At 44.0% G+C, this 24105-nt stretch overlaps 1 protein-coding gene across 1 annotated transcript in view; it reads left to right on the plus strand.

Annotated features, from left to right (window-relative positions):
* Window positions 1-417: 417 nt before the first annotated feature.
* The window catches only part of HYDIN (HYDIN axonemal central pair apparatus protein), a 164826-nt gene continuing 141138 nt past the window's right edge, over window positions 418-24105 (plus strand). The window contains exons 1-6 of the mRNA XM_062586846.1: window positions 418-537; window positions 1704-1829; window positions 3476-3595; window positions 7237-7371; window positions 14572-14771; window positions 22067-22191. Coding sequence (XP_062442830.1) covers window positions 418-537; window positions 1704-1829; window positions 3476-3595; window positions 7237-7371; window positions 14572-14771; window positions 22067-22191 — 826 coding nt within the window. The remainder of the gene's footprint in view (window positions 538-1703; window positions 1830-3475; window positions 3596-7236; window positions 7372-14571; window positions 14772-22066; window positions 22192-24105) is intronic.

Consider the following 24105-nt stretch of genomic DNA (forward strand, 5'->3'; position numbering starts at 1 on the left):
TGGCAGCCCTTGGCTAGCACTCACATGGGGGAGCATTTGGGTGAGCTGTGGATAAGGTGAGTTACTGGGGAGATGACTATCTTCTAATGGGCGTTTCTGCACTGTAACCTTGCTAACTTTGAGGTCATTATTCCAACTTGTCCCAGCTCCAGAGGAGTATCTGGTCTGGAGGCTCAAATGCTGACATTTAAAGGGGACTTTGGGCTCCTCTGTTGTTTACTCTGATGCCAAATACATGGGAAACATGACTGTGAAGACTCAGCATTATTATCCTTTGATCTGCATCATGATCTAGTGACAGTGTAAATCTGATTCTTGGCATGTGTCTGTTGGTACTGAGACCTTGCAGTTTGAATTCCCTGCTGGATTTTGAAAGTCCCATTGCTGCTCATTCCAGGAAAGCTGACCACTGGAGAGATGGCCACTAGCAACCTCCATCAGTTGATGGGGTCCTCCAAGATACCTGATGGATTCCAGAGCAAAGCGGTGGCACCTCGTAATCCAAAGCTGGTCAAAGAGGCAGAGAAGTCTGTAACTGTAAGTGCTTGTTTGTCGTGTTCATCAGGAACTGTGTTAGGGCTGGCGATCCCCAGTGTGTCCCTCCTCTGCCTTTCCCCTCATGTTGTCTAGCAGCACCATGAAGCTAGATGCCACCTCTCCATCTGGTTGCTGCCATGTTTCTGTTGGAGGTGGCTACTCTTGTGTAGTGGGGGATGGATTATGTGCTGCTTAAGGGAAAGTTCATGGTCCTGGCTTCAGTTTCAGACACAGGCAAATTAAGCTAACATGCTGGACGTTGCACTGGAATAGCTGAAACATGAACACATGCTCCCTTCCATCCCATCTGCTGTGTGGGCAGTAACATCTTGTCATGTAGCCATTTGCCGGTGCTGCTCTGATCGTATCTCTAGGTGGCGGGGTATGTGGTGGGCTGCTCAGACAGTCTTAAGATGGAGGGAGCAAGGTCCAAGGTAGAATGGGCTCCAAACCAGTCATTCTTTTTCCTCGTGTACTGTGCTGAGCCCAAATTCAGCCCTGCAAACGATGGAACCAGGACAATCCCTCTTCCCCATGCCCACCTGCCCCCTTTCCTGACTGGAGCTTGCTTGATTGGAGGTGAGCCAAACAAAGCCTCTGTCAAGGAGACATGCCTGTAGACTTCTCTGAAGGGGTCTGAAAGGCCAAACCAGAGAGAAAACAAGCGCTTATTAAAATGAGATGACTAAACCTTGGACTCATTCCTCTCCACCTCATCCTTGGCACAACACTGTTCTTTTGCTTTCCTCTGACTCACCCGGCAGTGACGTTTCCACACACGTTTTGGTTATGAGCATTGTGTAAAGTTGGAGTTAGGGGATTTCTCACAATGCCACCCCCCTGTTCCTCCTCCTACCCCAAAGGTCACTAGCTCAATCCAGCAATGCTATAAGAGGAAACAAATGCCCAAAGAGCAGTAATCTCCATTCATGTCACATCAAATCATGAAGGAGACTAATAGGATAGTGGCACTCCGTTAGAGCGTGTGTATTCTGCTCTATATAATTAATTTACTGACGTTAAATATTTCAGCAGGTAACTTAGGACTTCCAGGACTATCCTAGTGGCTCTGATCACAAATTATTCATCAGTGGCTCTTCAACAAGAAAAGCCTTTCTTAACATAGGCATTTTTAAAGCTCTTGCTGGTGGTATTTTGTGTTTCAGCTGACTCCCTCTGCCTTCTTGAAGGAGATGTCTCTTACCACAGAGCAGAGGCTGGCCAGCACTCACGAAATGAGGCGGCCCCGGATTATCCAACTTCTAGACATGAGTGAAACCTCTCATCAAAAGGTAGCACTTTCCTGCCCTTTTCCTTGCTGTTTGTGACATTTAGAGTGTATGCATGTGACGGTCTTACCTATAGTTTCTTTGAATACCTCGCTGACCAGGCCCTGTTGTCCCTTCAAACTCCTGATGGTGGTGGTGGTCTTCCTGCCTTGTGCTGGGGGAGAGGTAGAACTCCCACCAAGCTGAGAAGCCAAAGGGACAGCCCTGACCTGTGTTAAGCTGGTATTAAAAAAAAAAAAAAAAAAAAAAACTCTGCTGAAATCGATGAGTTTTACTGGAGTTTCACTATTATTGCTAAAGGACAGTGTTGGAATGGGAGGATGGGACAGAGCACAGGGGCTTACCTTGCTGTTCTCCTATCTTTCCTCTGAAATAGCTGCTCTTTCTTACTTTGTAGTTGCTATTAAATGCTTAGGGTCATAAGCTTCCCTCTCACTGGTGGCAACATAGGCCTTTGAAGAAAGAGGTCTGTAGGCCATGAGATAATTATTCAAGGTTTTTTCAAAGCCACAACTTCATTGATGCTGTAGGCTAGAATAATGTGTTGGAACCATTAAAGGGTGTTAGATCTGCAGGCTACAGGGCCCTGTAAGACATACAAGGGAAAACACCCCTGGCAGAGTGAATGGATGTGCTTTAGTTAGATGAATGTTTAAGGGGATGAATGTTTAAAGCTGCTTTTCTTAAAGAACTGCTCAATATGTAATACGTAGTCCAAAGGGGAAAATTGCTGAGGTAGACTACTGAGCAGAAAATCACCTGCAAGAGACTTGTAACAAGTTGGTTAACAATTGCTGCAGGCAGGTACACAAGATGTGTGCACAGATAACCAGCAGTGTGCTGCAGTCACTGACTTCAGCACAACTAGGATTTCTATGGGTCCTGGCATATGAGAGCTGCTCGTGTGTATTGTGGGAATGCTGCAGCTGGAAAAGAAGAAAAGCAGAAGGAATTTTCTCAGCTTTGTCCTGCAACTCATTGCTCTCTGTGTTTGTGTATGTTTTCAGATGTGTTTCTGCAGCAGTATTAAATAAAGCAACCATAATCAAACAAAATAAAGCATTCCTCCCTCCAATTTAAAGTTCATTGAGAAAAGAGATACCAAACCTAGTCTGCCTTGAGTTAGCCAGTAATGCGGAGATAAGAGCTGAACTTCATAAGCATTCATCTCTTTTTTTTTTTTTTTTTTTTTTTTTCCTGAGCTACTGTGTTACTTACCTTTTGGCCTTCCCTTTTGTAGTAATGTTCTCTGCTGATCTCCAGGCTTTATATTCAAGAAAAGATATTAGGCACCTGTTTCAGAGTAAACTCTTTCCCAGTTTGATTCTGTTGATACCCAAAGATGTTCTTGCACTTCAGTTGCTCTGTGAGTACTCATGGCTCTTCTATAAGTGTTTTGGAGCTGCCTTAGCACAGAGCTGAGTTTGAAATAAATTCTGATTCTCTTTCCAGAGAGATGCCTGCCAAAACTGCTGCTTAGCTTGAGCCTTCTTAGTGTGGTCTGGTAGCTCTTGATCAGCTCTGAACACAGGTGAACTGTGGTTTACTTAGGGTGAGCTGATGCACCAAGAGACCGCACCTCACTGGATTCTTGTTCGTGGATCATCCTTCCAGCAGCTAAACCTCACTACTCTGTCTTGCATTTCCAGTTCTCAGCACTTGACCTGGAACAGAGCTTGTTTCAGCCTTTCCCGTCAGAGGTGGTATTTCAGAACTACATCCCTTGTGAGACCTATGAAGTGCCACTGATTCTGAGGAACAACGACAAGGTGAGTGCTGAGATACAAGTTTAGCATCGTACTGGAGGAGGAGAGCAGCGTAATTCATGTGGTGTAGCATGTTCATGCGGTGCAGCACATCAGAATACTGTATTTCGCTATCTTTCTTTTGCAAGAGAGTGGAAGTCCTTCCATGTTGTTGAGGGGATTCTTATCTGATTATTTTCTAACTCAGCTGATTCTTATCTCTGATTTTTACCATGCATTGATGGGAACTAACACAAAGGGGCTTTTCCTGCTCAGCACCCTTCCCCTTGAAAGCCCTGCGCTGATGGGAATGTTGAGAGCTGCAGACTTTCTGCCTTCATCATGCCCTACCGCACAAGCATGTACTGTGTCAGGAAGGCTCAGTTAATCTACATTTCTGGCAGGACATCCCTGCCTCTCAGCTTCTTTAGCAGCCTCTAGCAGCATCACTGAGCTGGGGGAGAATACAGAAGTCTTTGCTGAGAAAAGGTGCTCGCTCTCTCTCTCCTGGAGCTGTTCCTTGTGTTGACAGACTGGTCCACAGACACTCTGGGCCAGGAAATGGCTCAAAACCACAACTCAGTAGGTGAGCTGACACTATACGGTTTGTATGCTGCCTCTGTATGTTGTCACTTGTCACTCACTACTGGCTGGTACAGGGCCTGATTCTTCTCTATGCTGAAGTAAGTTAGAATTAGTGGCATTATCTCTCCAGAAAAGGTGATTTGCATGAGCTGTGAAAACAGACTGATTTAGCAGAAGCAATGGGAGGTCTTTTAGGTTCCACTTTTCACCCCTGCTAAGGTTAATTCAGTTCTGTCTGAGGCTTCTCTAAGACAATATGGCTCTTTGCCTTCCCATCAGAGAGCCACAGCCATCCAGAGTGTTGTATTCCTGAAGGTCTCTGCCTTTACTTGAAATAACTTTGCGATCATTTTGAGATTTCCCAAGAAAGTTCAGAAGGGAAAAGTTGAAAAATGTCAGCAATTTTGTTCCAGCTTAAAGAGGAAAATTGAGACCTTTTGAATTTCAGCGGGGGAAACATTTGCTCAAATGAGGCATGTGCCAAGAGCAAGCTGGTGGGAAGAGACAGGAGGGAGGAAAGGAGCTGAGTTAGAAAGTGCTCTGAGAGAGAGTATTGCACGCCCAAGAGTTTTGCTTGACATGTAGCAGTAAGCATACTGGAAGTGGAGAAAGGTCAGCATGAAAGAACAAGAAGGGTGTAAAAAGTAATCAGATTCTGTTCTGTAATGAAAAAGCATATGGGCAATTGGATGCAAGATTTGTGCATGAAGGGAAGACTCTAGGGGAACTGAGGGAGAAGTGTACAGGTGAGGGTAAAAATAGATGGACAAAGTTGTCAGGGGGTATTGCAGGCAAAAGAGAAACAGGAGAAGTCAAGAATAGCCTGAGATAATGGAGTTTTTCACAGGAGTGTGGTTGAAAATGGAAAACTCTTTGGCAAGGAAGGATATGGGTGCAGCCCCTTAGTTATTCTTGGGGTGTACTACTTGAGTGAGGCTTAGCAGGGGCATATTAAAAAGATGCAGTGTATATTCCCAAGGGATATCTTTCCTGAACTCTGCACTGTGATCTGGGACACTCTACTGGTATGCTCTTTCCCAACCAAACATGCCTCAGTTTCTCTTATGCTTCTTGGCTCCCTTTCTACGAAATCCTTTGGCTCTCAGGCACTCCATTATCCATGCAGCACTTCAAAATATTTGTCTTTGAGTACCAGCCAACAGGCAAACAGTTATTTTGTTCTATTTATGCTTCCTCAAGTGGAAAGGAACATCTGCATCAACATTTCTGCCACTTCCAGTAAGAAAAACAAACTTGTACAGCTGTACCTTGGGATTCACCTGTTCTACAAGGGGGAGACAATGTATGAATTGCGTCCCTCTGCCCCCACCTCCACAAATGAATTAGTTTTCTGTGCTAGTAAGACCTCAGCCATGGGACAGCACTGGTGTAAAGGCAAGATTGGCCCTAAGGAAGAACCTTGGAGTGTTTTTGTACACAGGGCTGATAATTCTAGGAATGGTTATTGCATTTTAGTTTTTTGACTTGTGGTAGTGTCGTGGAGATTGACAGTACTCTACTGCTCCATAAAGTTTTCTCACAGGTTTCCCAGATTTCCTTTGAATCATACTTACATTGCACAGCAGTCTGAGCTTGTCTGCTCTACATAAATCCAGCTAACAGCAGAGTGTATTCCAGATGGAGGCTATGTAGCCATTTAAATACAGAAGTGATTCATTCTGTACTTGTTGCTCTTATTTGTGTGTTGGAAGATTGTTTTTCTGTCTTCAGATCACTCCTTCTCCCTTCTCACTCTGAAGGAAATTTTGAGTGGCTTTTGCTGAAGGTTTTGATGGGATGGCACGTGTGCTGGCCTTCGAGGAGTCTCAGCAACCAAGACACTTGTGTGCAATGTGAAGTTACTCCTGGAACTCGCTACCTCGGGGTGTTAAGAGCAAAGGGCTTTCAGTGAGTTCAGGACTGCCGTAGGTTACCAGGTGGCTGCGTGTGGTGTAGCCTGAATCTCCCCGTTTTTCTCAGGTCTCACATGGATTTGTTATTTATCAATGTATGTCAGTTAAAACTGCCTGTTTGAGACTTTCCTGATGAGATTTGGTTCTCTGGAGTTGATATCTGGGTATGACAAAACTGTTGTTTGGTTCTTGTTCCTTTTTTGTTGTTGTTCTTTTTTTTTCTTTAGTATCTTGAAGGGCAGAACTTGCTGCAAGGTGCCTGCAGGGGTTCCTGGGTGTTGAGAGGAATACCCAGAAATCTGGTTTGCCTGCACTAACAGCTGCCTGGCTACGATCACCAGGCAGCAAGAGCCGCTGGAGAGCTGAGACTGGCTTTTAATAATGAAACCACACAATCAGTGCTGGTCGTGTATCTCAAAGCAGAAAATGCCCTAATTGATAGGCAGAGCCTGGGGGGTAGGAGGTAATGGTAGTATGGCTTTCCATCACTTTGGCAAGTTGACTGTTCTCATCTTCTGGGTCAGCCTCCCTTTCTTCTTTACAGACTCTCCTTTAGGATCTCTCAGCAAGCTCCCTTCCTGTTTCCTGGGTTGTCTCTTTGCTTTCCTGTATCCCTCCTTTTGCTCTTCTCCCTCAGCTTGTTTGTATTCCCAGCAAAGCCACAATGTCTGTGTTCTCCTCCTGCCGATCTGTCTACCTGTCCCTGTAGTACGTCAGCTTGACTACCCCACTTGAAACCCAGTACCCGAGAAGTGAAATTTCTTCCTTACCCCAGTGTAATGAATACTGCCTTGGCTTCAGATAATACATTCCCAATCTAGAGATATGTCCACATCTGTGTGCAGGCAGCAGCAAGCTGTCTGCAGGCACTCTGGGCTTGCTGAACGAGTGGATGATCTGATTCAGGAAGTATATTGCCATATTGCCGGTGTCCTACCTGACGGGAATTTCCTTACAGCAGCGCATTGCCCTCAACCCCTGGCCTAGAACTGTCCTGTAGGGCAGGATGGATGCCAAGTCCATCCTTGTGTATTGTGTGCATATAGCTATGGGGCTAAAAGTGCTTTGGAAAAGTGGTTAAGGAAGAAGGGTGTCTTCTGGGCATGGACAAATCGTTTCCCTTTGTTCTACATGAGCTGCATAATAACCATTTCATGTTTTCTGCAGATTCCTCGACTGGTGAAGGTAGTCTTGGAGAGTTCTCCTTACTTCAAGCTGATCAGCCCCAATGATGTGTGTCATAAGGTAGCACCTGGCATGCCCTCAACTTTCCGCATACTTTTCACCCCTGAGGAGAACAAGGTGAGATTGCAGGTCCCAAGAGATTGGTGCTTCAGTGGAATATGAAACTGCAGGGCTGGATTCAGAAAGGGGATGTGGCATGGGTTTTGAGGAACTGTCCTGATTTCAATGGAGAGGCACTGGGATCTAGAACAGGGGGAACTCTTTCCCCATAGTGAAGGTTATCCTCTTGTAGGCTGGAGGCTGTTTTTTTATCCTTTAACATTGGGCCATTTAGTGAAATGCGTGTTGGCTTTGAGGGTGAGAGCCCTCATCTCTCTGCTGAGGTGGCCTCTCTAGGTGTTAGTTTCTGATCAATTGCTCGGTTCTGCTTGATTGCTGCACGATCATGGGTTTGCTCCACAAGTGATAAAAGTGAAAGTCTATATTTTTGACTTATTATTTGAAGGACTCGGAGTGAGTCTGATATCTGAGGGAAGGTTGCCACCTTTGAAAACTGAAATCAGTTTAGTGTGTGCCATGTTGGACACCCAGTGAGAGAGCTGAGCGTTTTCTAAAGTCACTATTTTTCTTAACCTGATGCATACTGATTACAGCCTCTGCCCTGCTACATGAGGAGGTCTGTTCTAGACTGTAGCTGTGAGATTGTGAGCTAGTTGCACCTTGGCATTGCATGGTGCTGTTAGTTACTGCAGGAGGACTGGCTGGCTATGCTTTTTCTCCCTGGGAAACTTTGGAGGCAGATGCGCACAGAACATTAGGAAAAAGGCAAGGAAGGACATAGAAAAAGTAGTTTAGCCAACCTACTCAATGGTAGGGGCTTTATTATGGTAGAAAACGCTACAAGAACAAATAGAACCAGAGAAGACTTTTCTTTTTCCCATGTGGCTGCCACTTGTGTGCCCCACTCCTCCTGGACCGGAGGAGAAGAGGCATTCTCAAATTCTCTATATTTTCAAGCCTTGCAGCTGTGCTGTCCCTGAGGATACTTGCCTGCATGCCATCCAGCTGCGAGTCTAGGAGAGGAAGTGCGTGTGGCAGGGAGCCAGCCTGGCGCGGAGGCGCTCAGTTCTAGATGTCCTTAACTCAGCAGGAGGTCAGCATGCTGCAGAGGGCTTTGGGAGACATCTACCTGAAAGAGCAAGTGTAGTGAAAAATGAATGGGCACAGTTTGTCCTGCTGTGTTCTTAAGATAAGCACACGCTGCTCCAAGGCCTGTGGCCAGTAATACCGGTGTAGCTACATCTTCACGCGGAATCTTGTGGTGATTGCTCTAGCAACTGATGTCTTTTCCACACCATACATAGGCTGTGGTTGCAGTTTTCTGAGAGTTGTCAATATTAGTTCTGTGCCTCTGGCAAGTCTGATGCTGCGCATTGTGATGAAAAGGGTCAATACTGTTATCTGAAGGCTTGTTTGTACAGCAGGAGGATTTAGCACGCAGCAAGGAGTTTGGGAAGCATTGTAGGGAGACAAAGACAGGTAGGCAAACTTCTTAATCTGCATCCTGCTGACTCCTAGTAATGTTCTTCACGTGGCCTTATTGAAGAGGCAAGGTTAGGGGATGGGATAGCTTTGAGCCAGCTGATGTTCCTACATGAGGATGATGTTCCTACATGAAGGCTCTTTAGGAATAAGTGTTTTCTTGTCTTTTCCTGCTTGATTTTCATTTTGTTTAACAGTGTGCCGTTTGAGGATGGGAAAGACAGAATTGAAGAGGAGATGCCCAAAGGTCCCAAGCTCCCCATGCTTGTAGAATAATTTGCTCCTCTGGAGGGAATGAGAAATTATTTAATATCATTAATATTTAGGGTAAAATTTATGTTGGCCTAGAGCAGTTCTCCAGACTATCCAAGTGACACAAGAGCTTGATCTCATCGAGGTAGGCTTTGCAAAGTATTCTGGTGCTTTTAAAATATGATTTATTAGTATTAATTAGTGAGTATTAATTTTGGGAGTGGAAGAGGTAAATTGGTACCCCTGAAGGGCAAAGAGCTGCTGTACAAGTTTAGAGAGGAAGCAGAGCAACATATGAACATCGCTGCAAATAGAAGCAGAGGGAAATAACTCACTTCTCAGTCCACAGAGCAGTAATGTCCAACAATTTGTCCCTCATCTTGCTTTTGAGATGACCGGAGTATGAAATGGGGAGCTCTGCCAGTGGGAAGCCACCGCACAGTTTTGGCAGATGTTCAGGCAATGAACAATGCTGCAGCAGGTTTAGTGGTCAAATGCATCCCTCAACCCAAGGCAGCTTCTTCAGGCAGGGGAGTAACTAGAAGTAGACAACACCCTGCAGCAGAGCCCTTCTGAGCTGCCTTCTCAGGTCCTTTTTGTGCTACTTGCAGTAGTAGGGCAGAACATCAAGAAAAGTGCTGCTCAGTGAGGAGCACCTGAAATTTATGCAGTAGAATCAAAATTTTATAGAAATCAAACACTGTCGTGTACTTGCTGGAGCATGAGTCAGCAAAGTACTGATATGCTGCAGCTCAGCTGGAGATGCATCAATGGTAGGACCAGGAGGTGCAGAGCACCTTGCAGAATCCTTCAGCAAAGCACACTATGGGAGATGGCTCTGTAAAGACACCTGGGCTCGCAGTTCACATGCAGAGTAGATGTGGTTTGGTTGTGGAAGGCTTATGAGTGCAGCCCTTTAAGTACTGCTGTTGCCTCTCTAATGCTGTATGGTCCACAGTAATTCTGGATATCCCAGTGAATCAGCTTATAGGTACAAACTCCTCTCACGTTTGGAAATCCATCCTAATACGGGATTGGCTTACATAAGTCTGTTGCTTTGCATCTATTCTTCCCTGGGGTGAGTCTAACTTTGAAGACATTCCTGATTCACGGGAGTGAAGCACAGAGCTGAATTGTGGCTAAGCCCTAAATAAAAGGAACATTGAGTTGCTAGTGATTGAAATGCCATGTGCCGTGGAGCCCTTTTTTGAAAAATGAGCAAATTCCTGTTGTCTCGTCATTTGGGAATGTGCCACATGATTGAACTGTCAGTAAGTAAATAAATAGCTGACATGTATCTTTGTTTATTGGCATTTGCATTACAAATATGAAATGCTAATTTTTTTTTGCAGGGCAACATTTCCAATTAGTTACTCTTGCTGCTTCTGATTTACACATTTGTTTTATGGCTCCAGTTGTATAGTGTGGGTGTTCTCGTGCCACCGTGTGTTCCTGGGTGTCCTTGCATTATGGTCTGACAGTCTCTGCCTAATTGGAAACCATTGCAGAGCTGACTCGCGAATAAACAACAGACAAGACTGCTTACGTTTGTGTGTGTCCTTCAGGTTTATTAATAGATTATCTTAAAGGAAAAAAAGGAAGCAAGAGACATAAAAATATAGCACAGCTCATTCTGTTTCTCTTGCGCTTTTCACTGTAGCAATGGTACTCGGGCAATACCAGTTCAGTCTGTAAGATTTGCAAAATTCATTACCGATGCCCGGTGGAGACTGTGAATTAATGCCCACTGATTAATATGAAATATGACAGGACAATGAGTTATTGCATTACTGAAATTAACTGCTTTAAAATTCAGTCCAGCCTGGTTAGAAATGTTTTGTAGCACATAGAAGCTATTCCAAGGATACTTTTGAGACAAGACTCTTGTGGGGGACAGAAGATCAAGGCAAGTGACCCTGCAAACAGTGAACAGAGGGCAAAATGACTAATTTGAAAGCATCCTTTGAACTGGGCACTGAAGAAAGTGGTAACTGGGGTGCCCATTCTCATGTGAAGCTACCTTTATATCCAGTGTGTCTCCCCTCTTCTAATGTCCCTTATTTTCCAGCCTTTAGGATATTATGGTTTCAGGAAGAAGCTTTCCCTGTCTGACTTACTACATTATCTCCTGCCAGAAGACTTTTCTCTACAGTTGCCTACTGGCAATAATTTAATGAAGTATTTAGCATCAGTTATACAGTTAAACTGACATCTCAGCATTTCCTGGCATATTGAACAGTTAAGTTGATGTCTCTAGGATGATGATGTTAGTCGGAGCTTGCAAAGAGCCTGAAACAGCAGCTCTGTGATACAAGGAGTTGCTTTCATTTCTGTAGGTGTTAATTCAAATGCCAGTGGTGATATTTTGAAGGTGAAAACTTGCAAGTTACTGTTCATCAGAGCTGAATGGTAAGAGGGGATGTACCAGCATACAATGCTTTAATTTTCCTAGGAATTGAGGAAGGAGGTGTCTGAAGGAGGCGGTCATATTTTCATGAAAATCTAGAGCCCAAATCCATGTCTCCAACACAACTCTCAAAGCGTTTAAGTGATGCAACCCCTCTGTCTCATCCATGCGTGACTTGAGCTAGCTTTCAAACAGTCTGTTAAAGGAGTTGCAGTTGTGAAATCAAAGTGGATTTTAAGCTGCTTTCAACAATACTCCTGGATTGCATTAGGCGCGTAGCAAAGTTGGTGAGCTTGTAACGCAGGGCAGTACGGCAGCGGAGAAGGGCAGCCTTCGTTTCTGCCCAAGGGAGGGCCGTTTCCCTTTTGAAAGCTTAAGGGACAGCAAGTTAATAGCGGTGCGAACAGTCGGCTTCTCGCCAGCCCCCTCTTCATTGGTTTTCTCTTCGTTTGGCCTGACGCTGCATTTGTCCAGTTTGGGATACCAGAGCACGGCTGAAGGGTTAGCGCACGCTTAGAGGCTTTGGGTCAAGACTGTGCCAAAATCGATGTCCTGGGAGTCCCTGGAGACAGGGCTCAGCACGCGATGCACCTCTGCGCTCGTGCGTGGATCCAAACGGCAGAGCGGCAGCTTTCTCTTTCAAAGGTTCTGCTCGTCTCCGTGAGGCTGAGTCCTTGTTACCTTCATTTTGCCTCCATGTACCCAGAAAAGTCCCTTTCTCTGCAGCAGACCCCACATATTGCTGCGCAGGCAGTCCCAGTGCCACTCGCTGGCAGTGAAGGTAGGAAGGTGGCCTGTGTTCCCCTTTGGGTCGGGGTTTATGCCTGGGGGGAGGTATTTATTCCTTGCACACTCACTCACACTGCTGTCGATCTACTTACTCTTTAGCAATGACAGTGACTTTGAAAATGATTTTTTTCCCTCAAATAGTTTCAATTTTAGATTTTTTTTTCCCCTTTATCCCCCTGTTGATCTGAACTTGTATCCTTCGATCTACATGGCATCTGGAAGGGAGAGATAAGTAAATATGGCATGCCAAGACTTAATAAGGCACGCGCCTTTCAATTGGATTTACAGTGCCAGTGTTATAGTAGTATGGCTAGAATGACCAAAAAAAAGTTAAGATTTATTCTTCATTTGCTAATGAAGTTTCTGAAAATCTAAATAGTCCAGAACGTAAAGTACCCATGTGATGGATGCTTTAAATTCACATGGACTGCCTTTAGCTTTTATTTTAGAGGGCTTAGGCTGAGTACAAAATTGTCAACTCAGGAGGGCTTGCTGAAGATAAAATGCACTGCTAAAATGCGATCTTCAGTTCCGTGGCCAGCTTGCTACCGCTCCCTTCCTGGTATTTTATCTTTCCAAATACGAGAAGCTGAAGCTCTTCTGCATGTTACCAGTGTGAACATTTAAGATCTGTGCCTAGAGAAGATATTTCTTCTCTTTCACATCCTGGATGCGACAGCATCTGTAACAGGAACCTGAAACCCCAGCAGAGCAGGCGGTTGGTGTGCCGTGAGAGCTGTGACCGTAGTTACAACGGTGCTAAAGCAGCAGCTCTGCACCTGCGCCGCCTCTGCCTGAGTGTCCCTTCCAGGTTCAGAGAACATTGCACAGATAAGGCAGGAAACCCCTGTGCGGAGGAATCTAAATGCAGCTCTGGTTAAGACTGTTTGCAGCTCTGTGTGATTCCTAAATCAAATCTTTATGATTTATTTGAAGCAGCAAGAAGAAAATCTCACATGAGTTAAAAGTACCTGGGAAGAAGGATGAGAATAGCCTGTGTGTGATAAAATGCAGTTTCTTTATCAATTTTCCAGTAACAAAGCTACTGGGAGAAACGTTTCCTGGCCTTATCGCAGCAGTTTGACCACTGATTTCAGTGGAGGCAAGATATATCCAGCACAGTAGCACTACACTGTATATCCAGAGACCAAAACGGTCTGCTTAATTCTGCAATAAAATGATTGTGATGGTTTGACTTTCCTTGCTATCACTGAATACCAAACAGTTGGGAGTGATTGTCCAGTTCTCTTCCGAACAAGGCAATGACTTGAAGCAGCGCAGTTGAGTTTGTTGTCATGGGGATGTTTGATCAAGGCATTTCCTGTTTGCAGCTTGCTCTTCCTTACTGCCTGTCTCAGGTAGGCAAGCTAACAAGACACCAAGTCACTTAATCTAGAGAAGTTACAAGAGATATGATTAAGGTGTAGACCATGCCAGAATTTGCTGCATAGAAGAAGTGAAACCATCTTCTGTGTCCCCTAAGGCTAGGATGAGATATAAAGGGAAACTGAGATTAGAAACGGGAGAAGCTCTTTAAGGCGAGGGTAGAGGTGGAATAGACGGCTGAGGGAGGGGGTGGAATTGCTGCTGCTGCTTCTAAGTGTGTATCAGACAAACATCTCTGAGGAGTAGTAGTTTGGGTAGAGAGCTCAGCCACTTCTTGGGGCAGGGAGATGGATCAGAGCCTTTTAAGTGTTCTCCCCTCTATCCCCAGCCTTGTCATTGATAATACTCTGGAGAAGAAAATCCACATGCACACCCTACACTTGCTTGACATCTATACAACTGCGGTTGCATTCGGCATGTTCCGAACTACACCAAAGACTCTGAGCGTGCACGTGGCTGAGTTCTTGTGAAAGCGTACCTGAGTATCTCTAAGCAACAAAGCTGCCACTGCATCGCAGGAACTGGGGTTAACTATTGCACAGTTGAGTTCTTACTAGTGGTTTTTAGCAGTCTACTATAGTGGTCAAAGCAGGTTCTCATTACTGCTGTAATCCCATACATGAAATTATTCTCTTTCAGTGCTTCAGAACCAAAATACCAGATAATTTTGTCCTCTGGTTGCATAAAGCTGGTTCTGCTAGCTTGCTGTGAAAGCAGGTGAATCAGTGGGATGATGCTGCCCCTTTGCAAGATAACAGGCCTGCACAAATCATGCTGCTGGAATGAGGTCATTAATGTTAAAAAAAAAAGTACTAATTACATTACACTATTAAATGTTACTGTTATGGAGTCATAAAACATAGCAGTTTTCCTTCTGCTTTCCTGCTGCCCTGGGAACAGTACTGAGTGCCCTGGGCTGAGGCTGTGTTTCTCTCCCACAGGATTACTTCCACCAGGTTACCTGCATCACAGAAAGGGAAAAGTTCATTGTACCCGTCCGAGCTATAGGTGCCCGAGCTATCTTGGACTTCCCCGATCAGCTGAACTTCTCTGTCTGTCCAGTCAAGTACGCTACCCAGAAAACTCTGCTGGTTCACAACATTGGTAATCGAGAGGCCCGCTACTGCATCAGCACTCAGAGGTAAAGTTGCTTGGCATCTTGTCTGTGTTTTGCACAGACATGTGGTAATTATGGAGCTAGACAAGAGTAGCAAAAAGGAACCAAAGAATCAGAGCTGCTATATTGCAACCTTAGCTGGTAATGGGTAGGAAACGTGGAGTTTACCGCATTTTAAGCGTGATGCAAACTTTGATAGAACTTCATATGCTGCAGAGTTTTATACCACAGTGGTGTGTGTAGCACGCAGCATCTCAGACAGCTCCCGTTGGTAGATTGAAAGGGACAAACATAGGAAGGGAACTTGACTGCGCTTGGATAGGATTCTGCATGGCAGATAACTAGAAACTCAGTTTGTGCAGACTCAAATGCAGTGTTAGGAAATGCCTAGCTATGAGCTGGTGAAAAGGCCATTAAGAACTTAGCAGCTGTGTCTATATTAGCAAGTAATTCTGTGCAGTTGGAGATCGCTAGGACAAAGCAATAGCTATTGAGGCCCCTACACCAACGGTGTGTAGCCTAGGGACTTGATTTTGCAGTATATTCAGTCTGGTCCCCTAGACTAAGTATCCTTCTCATGCGAATGTTTGAAACTGGAAGACAGAAGTGATTTGGGCCCTCGGGAGTGGGAACATATGGTGCACACCTGGAAGGAGCTTCCAGTAATTTAGTTTGCAAGTAACGGAATTGTTCTGTAGACTGGACCACTGAAGGAAAAGTGGAGATGAGCAAGTTTGTGTTTCAGAACTGTCCTACAGCTCTGAATCAGAATATTAATGAGGGAACAGGCAAAAGATGCAGTAAAAATCTGGTGCACAGGGGGAGCCTTATTTTCTAGAGCCTTATCTCTCCCAGATTTCCTGGAGAGTGCTAAAATATGCTGTCTAACAGCTAGCTCGCAACCACCTGATGGTAAGTGCCTGTCTGAAATAGATAAATATCAGCTATACCAGCCAAGTGGCTGTGTACCATATTATGTGGCACTACTGTCTGGGTATACCCAAGTTGCCTTAGTTTCTTCCTCTTGCCAACTCTAGGAAAATTGGGTTCAGAAGGAAATTTGGCTTTTTTCCCTCTGACCCAGGAGGGTCTGAGAAGCTTGTACCAGAGCTCAAAAAGCTTTTGGAGCAGGCTTCTAGGATGCTGCTTCTTCCTGTCTGTGCTCACTTCCTAAGAATCACCCTGTTTGACTAGAAAGGCCAAGTCACGTAGGAAGGAACGTGATATCCCCTTAAAGGGGAGTAAACGTGGATCGCTCTTATGGGATGCTGCTGCTTCTGCTGAAATCTTATAGCAAGGGGAAAAAGACCGTGTCAACAGAAAGACAGCTCAAGAAGCAATGGTTTTGTCTGAACTCGGGGCCAGTGCTGCTCTACATTAGAGAGAAGGCAATCGGGTGTCTTTTCACTACGGAAAGTATATAGGCAGGAACTTGTAGATCAGTATACAGTTTTCCTCTGGGATTTTCAGACCCTGTTGTAAACAACTAAACAAACAGTAAATGTCTAATGCTTTTCTCAATGCACTTACTGACCATTTTTTTGAGTGATACAGCATACATTGAATCCTGATTAATAAAGACTTAGGAATAGTTTCTGAAGTTCGCAATCAAATGCTTCAGTCCTGATTTGCAGTGAGGAAATGTGAAACATTATAAAACTTTTCTAATCCCAAACTACACTCACTCAAAAAAAAATGGCAGTTCTGAATAACCAGATCGTATGTGTACAAAGATCAAAAGCTATATGATTTCCCTTGTAGTCAAAGTTGAGGGAATCTGTCATCTCTTCCACTTCATAATGAACTTTTGAAAACCAGCTTGGAATTTCTAATAGATGATTTGCATCTTTGAATATAAGCAGTATTTTCTTTCAATTAAGAAGTGGCCTCCACTTTTTCAGACTTCTCTTTAAATACTCAGAAGTGTGTCTACTCTGCATCTTTTTTCTTCTAATTGTGCAGTGAAATATCATAAAGAATTCTTCAGTGGAAGCTTGTAATGTAAGTCCAGCTACCATCTGTCTATGTATTTATACACAGAAGTATAGGAAATATAATGGGAAACTTGGGTAATATGTGAAAAGGAATTGGATTGATTTAGAAGTGTCGTAGATAAAATCAGAATAATTTAGATTGGGAGGGACCTCTGGAGATCTTCTGGGCCAACACCTTGCTCAAAGCAGGACCAGCTTCAAAGCTCGATCAGATTGCTCGGGGCCTTTTTGTGTTGAGCTTTGGGTATGTCTAAGGCTGGAGATTATTCTCTCATCTCTCTGGGCCCCTGTGCTGGTGTTTGACCATCCTTATGGTAACACTTTAGTATCTAATCAGGTTTTCTGCTGTTGCAACTCTTGTTCACTTTCCCTTATGTCACTCCACACTTTTCCAAGATGAACCTGCTCCATCTTCTCTACACTTGCCCTTGGAGTAGTTGTGGGTAGCAATAAGATCTTCCTTCAGCTTCCTTTTCCAAGACTGTATAAACTCAGTTCTGTCAGTCTCTCCTCATGTCCTGTGCTCCAGCCCCAACTGTCTTGGCCTCTGCTGGACTCATCCAGTCTACGATGTCTTGTACTGGGAGCTCCAAACTGGGTGCAGTATTCCAGCACTGTTCTCAAGTGCTGAAGAGAGGGGAATAATCTCTTTCCTCAACCTGCTGGCTGCACTCCTGTTAATACAGGCCTGTGTGTGGTCGACTGCTTTCCCTGCAAGGGCATACTGTTGACGCACAGTTAGCTTGTTGTCCAGCAGCCCCCAAGGTCCTCTTCTGCAGTGCTGCTTTCTGCCCAGTCAGTGCCCAGCCTGTAGTTCTGCCAGGTGTTACTCTGTCCCTGATGCAGGACTTTGCATTGCTGCTGAACTTCCTGAAGTTCACAGTGGCCTGTTCTCCAGCCTGTTGAGATCTCTCTGAGTAGCAGTCCTGCCTTCTAGTGTCTCGACTGTTCCCTCCAATTTGGTATCATCCATCAAATTTTGAGTGCTCCACCTAGATCCGGATGTCCCCTTGAGCAGTGTAAGACCTGGGTTACCATGTCCTTCTTTGTGACAAGGCCTCTGATGTGCCAGGAGTGGTTGCTCCAGCCGGTGATGGGGACCATATCCTGTGATGTGTCACCACTGTGTTGTACCAATTCTTGCAGCTCTTTGCCCCTCAGGCAAGGAGCCTCTCATGGCCTTATTCCATGTCCGTGACAGCTGCTGCATTAATGACAGAGCCTCTGCTACCTCCATTAGCAGTGATCCATTTTTGATTCCATGCTTGAAGTGCTATGAGAGGTTGCTCAGATATCTACAGCTGAGTTTCTAGGGGATGCTTGTGGTTCTACAAACCTGGACAGAAAAGAATTGGCCTCCCAGCTCATCTGACAATTTGGCTAGAGAATGGGACCAATACAGTGCTCCATTGCTTAATATATCATTAACTGGCTGTTCTCTTTGGGCTAATACGTCTACACAGGATTTCATAGAAGACAGGCAATTTTCCTGCTGATGTTAGAGGATTAATTTCCCTGGTATAGAGAGTGTAACAAAGGCTGCATCATTATTAACAGAGGTGGTGAAGATTTGGTTTAATGTGTCACTAATTCCTATAAATGACTTCAGTAATAACATGATGATGATGATGATTAATTACGATCACAGAACACTTAGAATTGTGCCAGGAGCTTTGGAAATGAATGAGTTATGTTCTCTCTCCTGGAGAGCTTAAAGTGTAAATATGAGTTGCATAATCAAGAGTTATAGCATAGATGCTATGGGAAAAGAGTGCTGGGCTTAAAGATTTCAGTTGAGAAAAGCTTTATTCTATTCTTGTTCATCAAAGAATTGAAACAGGTGTGTGTTAAATACATGCTTAACTTTTGCTGTGTATGAATGCAGTGTTGTGTTAAAGCTAAAATTAATATTGAATAGTAGCTTCTTTGTGTATTGATATGTATAAACACACGTACACATGCATATGAGAAGTAGAGGAATTTGGAGTTGAAGGGAGCTGGAGATCTGTCTAAGTATATAGACTCATCAGCTCACCCCATGGACTCACTTTCTGGACTTGATTGTAGAGCTAACTTTCTGAAAGTGGCTTAGGAAGAAGTTGCGAAGTGTTCTGGTTTCAAGGTCTCTGGTCCTCTTATCCCAAAGAGACCTATGAGCTTGTGTGAGAAGGCCCATCTGATCCCTTCTGGTTCACCACTACATTCAGAAAAAATGTTCTACAAGCATCCTCATCACCCTTTTCAAACAAAAGGCAATTAAGACCATCTTTGGGTTAAGTACTCCTATGAGGCCACTTCAGCTCCTTCAGCATTGTGATTATTCCACTGCATGACGGAAGAGAGCATCTAACCTAAATTAGATACTTCAGGGAAATGAAGCAAGTAAGGATCAGGACTTTCCAACAGTAAGAAACGGTTTTGAAGGTCTAGTAAAGAAGCTCAGCTCCAACCTCTCTCTTTCCTTCCAAAATCTAATTTCAGAGATGCCACTTGCTTTATCCAGTCTCTGTCTATAGGCTCTGTTTCCACATATTCTCATGAGTCCTCAGTCTCCTAAACAAAGATTCATATCCTTGGATACTTTTTGTACCCCGTGATATTCCCTCGCTATTCCTTCCCTACAGCACTTAGCGCCTAGTCAGACACTGCAGAGATGGAGTTTTGGATACTTTACTGAGCAGCAGACTGAGCAAACTGAAACAGTTGCATTGCTCGACTTTGGCAGCTTTATCGTTATTAAAATTATTGTATGCTCAGATTAAATGATCTTTGGAATTTTCTTTCAGTAGGTCTTAGTGGACAGATAAGGCCATTCAATTACTGCTAGATTTTACTGGCAGTAGAGGCTTGCTTGGCTTAGGAGGTTCTAGCACTAAAGGAGTTGCCCTGTGGGTAGAGCATGGGATGAGATGTAGGAGATGCAGGTCTGTTTCATGCTCAGTTCCTCAGTGATCTAAAGTATGCCACTTTGCTGTTCTCTACTGAACTTTCCTCTTACCTGTCAGGAAAAGGGGCATTCAGCTTGCCAAATTTCAGCCATCTGAAATTGGTTATATAGGCTTCCCCTACAGCAAATGGAAATGTGACAGTCTCACCTGCCTGTCTGACGACCACCGTGCTTGTACAGGGCCTAATGCAGAGAGTCCTGAGCTTGGTTGGATCCTCTTGTTTTTTTTTAATAATTTGGACGTATGAAGATGCCTTCTTTCACAGATGTCCCCTGAAGTTTACCCCTGAAGGTGTTGCTCTCGTTCCAGCTATTTGTAGAGGGCTGGAGTATGTAGACATAGGAAGGGGATTATGAAGATGAAGGGTGGAACTTAGTCTTGAAAGTAGTGCCAGGAATCCCATTCCTTAAGTGGTAGCTTCTCTCAGCCGGGAACATTTTTGGCACGAAAGGAAAATTAGTTCTGTGCCTTTCTTGCTCCGGGCATGATTACAGCCAAGTGCCAGCTCATTTTGGTTCACATAGTCTCAGACAGCCCTGGAGGATTGTTTGGTGGGAAATGTGATGGACTTATTAGGAAATACTGGTAACTAAATCCCCTTCTCTAGCAGGCAACTGCTATTAGCAGGGACGGAGGAACTGGTCAGCATGCTTTGGAAGAAGCAAGCTATCCTCGAGAAATAAATCCTTTTTGGTGACTGGAAACACCTTATTCATGATACTTGATAGTTTCCTGCTTCCATAGCTCAGCTTTAACATAGCGACTTCTCTGCCTTCAGATGAGAGGAAGAACAAAACTTCTTGATACTTCATTGCTGCACTCTTCATCACTGTAAAGCTTTGGAGAAATGCAGGTACACCTGGCCTGCAGTAGAGACCTGCAGCAGTCTGGACGTGGCTGTCAGTGCAGACGCAACACCGTACAGAGCAATCTGCTTCTGAGTCTGGTTTTGGCCTGTGTTTTCACCTTCTCCATAACCGAAGTAGTGCAGCATGTAAACAATTTGGGCTCGATCCTTCTCCTATTAGAGTTGGTTACAATGTTCTCATTAGCTGTAATAACAACAGGTCAGTTCTCTAATTGCAGCGGTATCTCCTTAATGAGCCAGCGATTTTATCATCTGTCACTACTTATGTAAACGAAGTTCAGCTTGTGCTTTGCTCTAATTTGCTATTATCTTTATATTAGCACTGCATTCTCTAATCATGGCAAAGCTTTCTAGACCATGCTTTTTAGGGTGATAATTTGACCACCAGCACTAAAAACAAAGAACTTGTGCTTTTCAAATGGGGCCCTACAAGAGCCATGCAACTAAGCTGTTTTCATCTAGAAACACGTCTCATTTGACTTGTTCAGAGAGCTATTCCTAGGCATTAAAGTATCAAATTTTAACATCTATCAGCCAAGAACTGTTTACCTGCAACAAATCAGAATCATTCCTGGTACATTCAAGGTTGCCAATGAATTTTTGTAATTTCCTACATACGGCATGGAACTCAAGTCTAGTGGACCAAGCAAATGCACTTACCATTTTGGATTGCAGTCTAGAGTCTCTGTTTCCATTGCTTGTGAACACCTAGAAAAACCATCTGGTAAACTCATATTGATAGACTCCTCTTAATAGCATTTCATTTAGCTAGAGATTTAATAAATCAGGCTGTAGATGGGGTACTCCTTTTCCTTGTGCTTTTTGTTTCCATGCCATGGTATCATGCTAGCTCTAAACTGTGCTTGCACCAATTCAGATTTTTCTGGTTATTCCTTTTTCTTTATAGTACCTTTGTTGAAAATGCTGATTAAAAAATGCTGTTTCTTAGGTTAAGACAGGATCATTTCAATGTAAAAAATGAATTCTGTAAATCAGCAGATACTAATTATTCTCTCTGGTCTTCTAGCAAGATTTTATTCTGTGTCTGATGGCTGTAATCTCATTGGAGCAGGTGTTGCTTTGACATTTGTATCTTTTGAGGTGAGGTTTATAGGTTGCAAGATCAGAAAGACTTTTGAGGAAATTGGTGTCAAGTTTTGCATACAAATAGCTTCTGTGATCTCTCTGCTCTTCAGGAACAGTTCTGATTGTATGGCTGTTTTACCACTGCTAGCAATTGGACTCTTGAGCCTCGCTGCACGGAGATAGAACTGGATGCAGGGTGTCAGGCCACTTTAAACTGTACGATCTTCTGAGGGCTGGATCTCCTCAGAAGTGAGAGTTAGTATCTCTGCTTCTGATCCTGTATATTCTGTCTTAACTCTGACTGTGGTTTGTTTGCTCCTTGCTTATGCAGGTGAGCCAAAGTGAGCTAGTCCTAGACTTTAAGAGGAATACAGCCTCCAGATCTCCTGCGGTAGCTCTGATATCTCTCTTACTGTGTTGCAGCCCTTTCTCTGCCGATCCCTCTGTTGGGACTCTAGGGATTGGTGACACCATGCAAGTAACAGTGGAGTTTCACCCGCTGGAGACGGGAGATCATTCCAGAGCCCTGATAGTCCACTACGACACAGGTAAGTGTTGGTTAGTGTATGGCGTATTTGCTTCCAAACAGAGCCCTTTTATAAACAGAATAACGGTAAGTTCGCTTTGCAAACAAGTTCCCAAACTCTTTTAGGACCTCCTGAATATTTCAACGTTAAGAAATAAGCAGTTAAGGGACACAGGCGGAGTCTGTCTTGTTTTGCATGTTCTGTGTCCCTGTGTCCTGGTAATCTACCAGCCAGCATGCTTACCTGTGGGAGTGTACCTGTCCTATCTCAAACTTACCTTGAGTAGAAGTGAAGGCAAAGGTGGTTGGTGATAAAGGGATCATTAAAATGGATCCTTTTAATAATAAGGAGATTTGTGGAATCCTGTTTTGCTGGAAATTGCTGAGTGGAGGAAAGGGAAACACTGATTCTCGTTTACAGAGTGTGTATACATGTGTGTGGTTTTAAGCCTAGATAACTGAAGTGTAACACAGCAAATATCTGTGTCTTATCAGAGTCTCCTCAGTACCTGCTGCCTTTTATACTTCTCTGTGCCATATACTCCTCGCCTGACTTGCCACAGACCTTTTTTATGTTGCCCCCTGCCCACGTGCATACTTCATAACCTCAGGTTTGAAGTACACCAGTCTTGAGGAGGGCTCTTGGGATTTGGCTGGAAGTCTTCACTTCCTCCTGAGATCAGGTATAAAGTTTGTAAAGGGGTACAAGAAGCCAAGGTTGGGCACAGAAGTACAGTCAGCTTTTAAAATTATTTTTAAGAGTGAGTGGGAAAACTCAAAAGAAAAAAAAAAGTGGGACAAATTAAAAGTTAAAATGTTTCTACCAACCTTGATTCAGCAGAGGAATCCTGTGAGGCTGAACAAGAGAATTTCTCAGTTGTATTAAAGTATTTTAGGTGCAGTTTTGTTTGCCTGAAGGGAGAGCTTTTCCTTTGTCCCTTTTCCTGATTATTGGTCCTGGGAAGCGTGATATCCCAACCTAGCTGATACTGTGAAAATTTAGCCTAGCGGTGAACTTGAGGTGGTTTTTCTTTCTTTTTGTCTTGAGTCTGTGGAGGCTTTTAAAGTGCTCCTGTATCTTCCAAGCTCTCTGTGTAGTCTTAAGCGACTTCACAGCTTTGTTCAGTATTTGTCAGGTTCTGTCACACCCGCAGAGAACAGTTCATGCTCAGTCTGAGGAGCTCATGAGTTTGGATCACAGTTGCTTGAAAATCACTGAAGTTCCAGATGGAGATGCAAAAAAAAAAAAAAAAAAGAAAAAAGAAAATCTCATTTATGGATATTGTGGATATTGTTCCTTAGACTTATTGGCAAATAAATAGAATAAATTATCAACAGCTAGATTCTTCTCCAGTGTAACATAGTGCTGATTACACTAGAGGCTCAGCCTGCAAGGTTGATACTCTGTGAATGAAAAGCCTGAGCTGAGAATCAGGGCCAAGACCTGACAGGCCGCAATGATCAAAGCAGTTTGCCCAAGAGATGGGCAACTTCCCTGCTCCTAGGAGTAATACGTGCAGCTGCCTGAGAGATGAACCTAGGACCACCTTCCTGACAGCCAGTATGGCATTGCCATTATTTTTAAATAAACCTCAGAACGAGGAGGAGTGCAACGGAATAATTAAGGGATTATTACTCTAGCTGTGAAGCATGCAAATAAATAAAAAGCTGCGGAGATTAATTGCTGAATTGAAATGGAAACTTTTAATCAATCAGTCTTAAAAGCTGCCTATTGCAGGTGCAGTGCAGAGCACCAGATGCTTCAGTAGGACCTCACGTGGCAGGCCCTGGCTAATTTGTCCTGCACAAAGTCAGGCTCCGTGCAGCTCGCATTCAAAAAGCAGCTGTGCTACTCTTTCAGAACCACCAAGGGACTGTTTACTATGGAACAAAATACTAAGAGCAAAATGGCAATTTTGGATGTTGGGAGGCATTT

The sequence above is a fragment of the Rhea pennata genome, chromosome 13 (assembly GCF_028389875.1).
Source record: "Rhea pennata isolate bPtePen1 chromosome 13, bPtePen1.pri, whole genome shotgun sequence".
In the NCBI taxonomy this organism is placed as follows: domain Eukaryota; kingdom Metazoa; phylum Chordata; class Aves; order Rheiformes; family Rheidae; genus Rhea; species Rhea pennata.